Here is a 7403-nt window from a genome sequence, read left to right as displayed (position 1 = left end):
CATTAAAAATGCATGCCGATTTATCTAGTTCGTCAGCCCTCTCCCTTAAGATGCGTCATCCTTTTCGTCTGCTCATTGGTCATCGCTTAATGATGCAGCAGCAAGGCCGACGCAGCACGGCCTGGAGACTGCAACGCCGGGCGTCGAGGCTGTTTTTGCTGTGACACGCGAGCGCGCATGCTCAAGACTATATTACATAGTTTTCTCATCAGTAATCAGCTCTGACAGGATTATGAGCATTTTAAGACGAGCATGGGCTAGCTATGTTAATACAAATTAGGAACCCCATTTCAGCTACAATCTACAGACAGGGAGAACTCAATGTCCCTGATGAACACTGAAAAACACGGAAGTGGAGTCTATGTGACAACTATCGGACTGCCTGCGGTGATCAGGGATGTTGTTGCGTCAATGAAGGTTGTTGTGCTGATCCGAGGCTTGTGCACGGGTCAGAGGGCCTCCCGTGTCAGGATGGGAACAATGTGATTGGATATATCCTTCTAATGGCCTCCGGACCGACCAGGAGATACCACTCCGTGCCGCCAGAATGATAGCCAGAAGACACTTCGCGATGGGACGTAATTGACCCTTCAGCCCCTTGACCGGACACGGTAATTTAGCCATGGTGTTCTAACTCAAGAGGCCCCTTGCTTGGAAGGAAATAAGTGTCTCACTATTGTTTGAGTAAATGGAAGTATCATATTTGTTGAATCGGGTGGGTTGAAATGAGCCTAAAGAAGCGAGCAAAGTTATGCCATGGTTACCTAGAACGTTCATATTTTTCAGAATGTATTATTGAAACAAATTGCGTCAAAATGCTTGCGCATGTCCGCCCGCAACCGCGAGAGCAAGGACAAGGATGGTCTGGGTTGCAACCTCCATAAAACCGAAAGGTCTCGGCCACTACAAGTGCCACCAGACAGCGGGCGCCGTGTTAATCTGTCTTCTACATAGATATATAGCTGCAAAAACACAAAAAATAGAGATTTTACCTTCACTCTTCCAGTTCAACCCATAGATTCCAGCCCCAATTCGCGGTGCTTTAAGGGCCAATCTGTTTTTTTTCATCAGTCTAAAATTGCACAGTGAAATATGCGCTTAGTCTGCTTTCCAAATGTGAGATCTGATGTCATGAAGCGTCCAAAGATGCTTTTTCAGAAGCGTCGTCATTTTCGTCCACCCGTTGGCCGCAACTCAATATTAGCTGTGCGGCCTGCGGAGACTGCAACGCCTGTGGTCGAGGCTTGTGTTTCTAAGATTTTCGAGTGCGCATGCTCAAAGTTACGTCACATAGCTTGTATTACTAGTCGATTGAAGTTTTAAAGGGTAACCATTTCAGAGGTGTCATCATTTTCGTCCTACAGTGGGCCACGGCTAAATATTTTATCTGCTGGGTTAAGGCTTCCGCGGACAGGAGACTGCAACGCATGGTGTCGAGTTTTTTTTCTAAGATTTGGAAGTGTGCATGTTAAAAAAGCACGGTACATAACTGTATCACTAATCGATTCTGACTGAGTGGGTGAACATTTTCAGAACAAACATGGCTTGGCCATGTTAATACACATTGTTGACCACTCGATCTGCAATCAAATTTCAACTTCAAGTTTGGATCAAACATATCGATCTACAAGCTACCTTCGCGATGTCCTCAATGTCTGCAGAACCCGGATAAATTGTTTTGATAAAGCATCTGGATTCTGTCGGTTTAGAATGAGTCTTCTAACCATTGCAAATTAATAGCGCCGGTAATTTCTTCCATACAGTCGTTCAAACGCCTGATTTCTGCAGTTTATTGACCTCAAAACACAAACAGAATGAGCTTGTGATTGCTCTCCTGGTTTCTGTTCTGGTACAAGGTAAAAATAACAATAATGCGAATAAACCCGGTGTCACTTGTTAACAGGTAAGCTATTATCCGGGGGACTTTTTTTTGGGGGGGGGGATCACCGTAAGATGGGCTTCGTCGCCCTTGTGTTCCCCTTGGCAGGCTCTGGCTACGCCCCTGCCTATACACAAAAGCAGATCAAGTCGTATACATTGCAGTACGGACAATGAAGTGTCCGTTGGGCCAATTCATTCCTTAGGCAGACAGCTTCCCGGAGGCTATTTTGTGCGATGGTGCGGGTGTGAGGGAAGATAATTCGGAACAAGATATTGTTGCAGGTGTTCCAACACATCTTTCATACCCATGTAGTACGCCGATCCAAAGCATGCAACAAAGCAGCCATTGCGATCAGTTCGCAGTCAGTCATGCGGGAGACATCCAGGCCAGGGGCAGTGGCCACCGACAGCGGACAAGAGCAGGGCCCAGATAAGAAACATATGACAGATGGGCCTTAGTATGTGGCTTGATTTTTAAAAGAGAATCTACCGTTTTATGGCTTTTGTCACGTTGTTTCTAGCAGTTTCAAGCTCACGAATTTGTTTCCGCCTAAAATGCTGCGACAAGTCTCATCTCTTGAAAAGCAGCCAGCGAACTGAAGGCGCACGAAAAATCTGTCGCACTGTGAGCCACCGATCCACTTTCAAACTCTCACCAGTCTACGTCCAGGGCCATATTTTAACATCTACACTGTGGAGGCAGATGCTTCCTCAATGACCCAAAGTGCCTACTCGCTCGTGGAATTTCGACTCCCCAGGAAAGACGATAATTAAATGGACGAATAATCTAGGGAAGCTGGATAGCCTTATTTGCCAAATGACAGATCAGTCGAATGGGCAAGATTGTGCACCAGTGAGAAACAGCTTTAGATGGATATCTAGCAAAGCAGACGTGATATTTGAATAAAGAGCGATAATAACCTGCATCCCCCCCCCCCCCCGCCCCTCGGGCATCGGGCTCGCTCGCTCGCTCGCTTTCCAGACAAAAGTTCCTGAAGTACACCCTGAGGTGAGCCCCCACTTTTGGAATCGTTCCTGCACGTATGCTAACCCATAAACCGGTGCAAAGTTCTGTGCTCCGGTGCACGAGGCCTCAACCGAGCTGTCTGCTAGAGATACGTTAGTAGAAGGAGGAAAAGAAAACGCCAGCGGGAAAAAAAAGACAGATTTGCTGTCGCGGTCTTCTCTTTTACAACTTCGGGAGGGTGCCATTTCTTGGGTGTCGTACTTTTTTGCAGAGAATGGCGTTCTTTTTTAGAACATTGGCCTGTGGCTTAGAAATGAGGAAAAATGACCCGTTCATGACGAGTGTCGCACAGCCCGAAATTCCTCACGCTTGTGTTCGCGACACGCATTCAGCAGGTGAAGAGAGAGATATCACCTTGATAACATTTGATACCCCATTCAAGCACTCATTCCCTTCTGCTGCAAGACCTTCTAACGAACCATATTAAACACATCAAACTTACCCATCATGAACAATCCAATTGAACAGCTACAGATCTTGTAAGTCTGTTTCTTACCACACAAAGAAAGCCCTTCAAACACTCAGGATGATGAACTCGTAGTACTCGCCAAAAACATCAAGGTGCCATAAAAATGATAAAAGAAACGGATGGTGCGTTTGTAAGGCGTGACGTGCGGCTGGCGCGCTCGGATTTGCCGCGGGTCGGCCGCCGTGTGACCCTCGGTCAGGGGGCATACACGCGCAGCCGACGGCGGAGGGTCATGTCGATGTAAGAGTGTCGTGGCTGGAGCTGCATCGTCAATACGACGTGAAGCAACGTAAGCTTTACACACGCGTTTTGGCAGCAGCACCAGTGACATCCCACGTCTTCATGGGAATGTTTTTCTTTTGAAGAATTGAAGCATGCATGAAATATGATGAAATAAGCTCACTTATAACAATGGTTGCACTCTCAAGTGAAAAAGACTGCTCTAAAAAACACAGCTGCTCAGGATGATAAATATTCTCTTCAAAATGCTATTGTTCCATACGTCACCGTTCTTTGCACAACATTGATTGAGAGCCAAATGACGGTCGTTATATCGCAGAATCTTTCTCGCGAACGTCAGATAAAAACTACCTGACAATTATATATTTGTTGAACTTGATCACCACATGGCTAATACCATGCCAGAATTTGAATGACGTCATCGTGGCGTCATGGATGCAGGGGTGATCTTGAAATAGTCCCCTTAAAATAGTCTGCACACCTTCACCGGGGTAAAGCTCAGCAACTAGAGGGGCTTGGAAGAGGATTAGAGGACACTGGAGGGTTTTAAAAAATAGGCAGAGCTGTGAACTGCGCTGAATGCCCGTCAAGATAGCTTTCAATCGTTCGAAACTCCATACCTCTGTGGAACGGTCCCTTTCATGGACGGTGCCCATGCGAATGCCAAATTTTATCGGTTTTTGAAGGTGAATGTGATCCGCAGTTTCAGAACCGCAAATGAGATCGTCGATGTGCTGTTTGCTGGTCAAGTTTCGAAGAGACAAGCTAAGCAGCCTGCGAGTGTGGGCTTGGCTTCGGTGCCTCAAAATGGTTATGTTTTTTAAGGGTGCATATTCGTTCAGTTTCTTCCAACCTCTCAGTTTTCACACTGAGAACAGCAGAGATGCAAAGGCAAAGGTCACCAGTTTCAGAACGGCCGATGAAATCGCATGCGCTTTATCTTCTGGTAAAGGTTTCAAGCAGATCGGTTCAGCAGTTCAGCTTCCGAGTCTGGACTCGGCGGCAATGCCTTAAAGTGGTTTATGCTGTTTTTGAAGGCGAAGATGGTGACCTGAGGCCACCAGTTTTAGGATGGATGGTGAAATCGCATCCTCTCTATCTTTTTGTAAAGGTTTCAAGCAGATCGGTTCGGCGGTTTCCGAGCTTGAACTTGGCTGCAATGCCATCAAGTGGCTTAGGCGGTTTGAAGGTGAAGATGGTGGCCTGAGGTCACCAGTCTGAGAACGGCCAATGAAACCGCATGCTAGCTCTCGATTGGTGCTGGTTTGAAGAAAATCTGATCAGCAGTTCCGCAGTTTGAAGTTCGTTGCATGAATGGCAGTGAAGTAATGTCGTCCATGTAAAATCACTAACAACGGCTACCCGACTACTAATCCATGATTGCACCCTTCCTTGGGAGCTAGAACAACGGCCGAATGTACTTTTCGTCGAAACATCACAAATGTTACTTCGCGAGTAATGCATGTTACGCATTTGTGGGTCTGGTATCCTGACACTTCAGGAGCAGCTCTGAGGTGCCTTAAAAAGGAGGAAAATGAGATCACTTGAATTTTTGGCCTGGTCATCCGCTTTCACCGGTCCCAGAAGTCGCGCAATCCCTTGGACCCAAAATCAGCTCTGTCGTGTCATGAACTGGGACCACAATCGGTCATTTCTTAACAAAATGGCCTCGTACGCATCGGCATTGCAGACCACCGGATGTCGTATATTTCCAACCCGAATGGTATAAGCACAATCCTGGACGTGAAAAGGCTGCCGTCACCAAGGGTCTGCCATTGTTCTGGCCAATTTTCCCCTCTACGAACATCCCCCCATCGAAGAAACACCCGCCAGCCTCTGGACACCAGGGCTGCTCCAGAAGGACAGACCGACGGTCAGTGGTCGCTCATGTAACGTGCCTCAGTAGACTGCTTTCATCTCCAACAAAAATGGGGTACTTTTCCGGAAATGCACGTGTATTGAAACCAAACAGTCACACAACGCAATCAAACATAACACTCGTTTCAAGCATCACAATAAATAGACAAACATATAAGTGTAGTCGGTGTATACTGTTCTCATCCAAAGAATGAAAAGAAAGGACTGCACTCAGAGTCACTGGTATGTGGGCTGGTACTGCGGTGCGGGGGCGGCCTGGTAGCTGGGAGCAGGGGCTGCCTGGTAGCTGGCCTGGGTCGCCGGCACCTCCGGGGTCGGGTACTCGGTGGGCACGGGGGTCGGCAGGTGGTCCACCCTGTGGCTGGAAGCCGTTGGCGTCGGCCGCGTACGTCACGGTGTAGCTGACACCGTCGTCGCCGGTGTAGCTGTACTGGCCCTGGACGGCGTAGCTCTGCTCATCTCCGTAGCCGGCCACGGCCTGGCCAGACTCGGAGGCGTAGATGCCGTTCTCAGTCTGGAAGCTGTGGAAAAGGAAGTATTATAAACAGAGCGCATTAGCATGAACAACAATCCGTGCGAACGTTTACTGCAAAGTGGTCAACACCCACTAAAGGCCGTGACCCGCGGATACACTATATCATGTACCTTGCTAATTTTGATATGTGATGGTACATTTCAAGTAACTCTAACTTGGCTTGCAATTTTTAGATAAGGCGATACATTTGAAACAACCTTTTGATTCCTGGAGCAGTTTGACTTTTTATCACCATTCGAATTGGTTGAAGCAATGCAGCTGTAACTGCAAAGTGATTGAAACCCCAAAATTTGATGCATCCAAACAGCCACGTAACTTTCTCGGTATTCAAAACGCTTCCTTAAAAAAATGGATGTCATGCTAGGAGTAGATAAAACGTATGCTGCGTTGAAACCAAGGGTTTGGTCAACCTAAAAAATGAAATGGCGCTTGTTATAGTTCTCTTTATAATAACCTAAGATTAGAGCAAAAAAAAAGAAATCAAGAATCTATGCACCGCAAAGAAGCGTACATGGAAATTATTTATTGCCGAACTTAGCAAAAGCTACAGACACATGCATCTTTGTACCTAACTGTCTATAAGCTTAAGTCCACATAAGAAGAAAGATATGGAAAAGCTAGCGTGAAAACGGCTTCGTTATCTTACCTGGAATCGTAGGACTGGTCGTCACGCAGGTCAAACTCCTGGCTCAGGATCTCGATCACCTTGGGGGAGTACTTGGGGGCAGCAGGAGCGGAGTAAGAGGGCTGAGCAGGAGCAGGGTACGAAGGCTGGGCAGGGGCAGAGTACGAGGGCTGAGCGGGGGCAGAGTACGAGGGCGGAGCGGGGACAGAGTATGAGCGCGGGGCGGGCAGCCTGTCGGCAGCAGCAACGGCCAGGACGGCAGCAACGATGAACTGAAACAAGTCGAGTTGTCCTCAAAACATGTAGCAATCAATTTCCTATGCACGCGATGCTTTACATTTGCTTTACAAAGTCGTGCCGTCCACATGGCTTGACTTTTGCCATGGCTGAGGTATTCCACTATATGAACGCGGTATGAAAACTTTTTATTACAGCTGGCGATGGCAGTTCCAACGGACGGGCGTCGGATAGATAACTCTTCAACGTCATGAAAAATAGCCAAATTGTCGTAGTTTTCTTCCGTTTTAGAGCAATTTGCGCCAAATGTATACCTTGTTCTTAAGCCAGACTTTAGTCCCGTTCCAAGACACTAGGCTGGACCCGCTCTGGTATCCAAAAATGCCTTACAAAAGGAGAAATGTCTTGCCCGGTTATCTGCTTACTCTCTCAGAAAACGTAGCGGTGGAATGGCTTGTTCTAGAACACTACTCACCAGCTTCATCTCGGAGTAGGGTGTGTGTTCTGCGGA

The 7403-nt window shown here is 47.4% G+C and overlaps 1 protein-coding gene across 1 annotated transcript; it reads right to left on the bottom strand.

Annotated features, from left to right (window-relative positions):
* Nucleotides 1–5801: 5801 nt before the first annotated feature.
* Nucleotides 5802–7403, bottom strand: LOC119106908 (cuticle protein CP14.6; the record flags this gene model as incomplete). Its single annotated transcript, XM_037230256.1, has 3 exons — nt 7368–7403; nt 6677–6927; nt 5802–6016 (listed from the first exon to the last, which is right to left on the bottom strand). Coding segments are annotated over exons 1-3 (475 nt in total), but the record flags the coding sequence as incomplete, so codon positions are not given.

This window comes from Pollicipes pollicipes, unplaced genomic scaffold, assembly GCF_011947565.3.
Source record: "Pollicipes pollicipes isolate AB1234 unplaced genomic scaffold, Ppol_2.1 Scaffold_6441;HRSCAF=7639_pilon_pilon_pilon, whole genome shotgun sequence".
NCBI classification, from domain to species: domain Eukaryota; kingdom Metazoa; phylum Arthropoda; class Thecostraca; order Pollicipedomorpha; family Pollicipedidae; genus Pollicipes; species Pollicipes pollicipes.
This window is presented reverse-complemented; position numbering and strand designations above follow the sequence as displayed.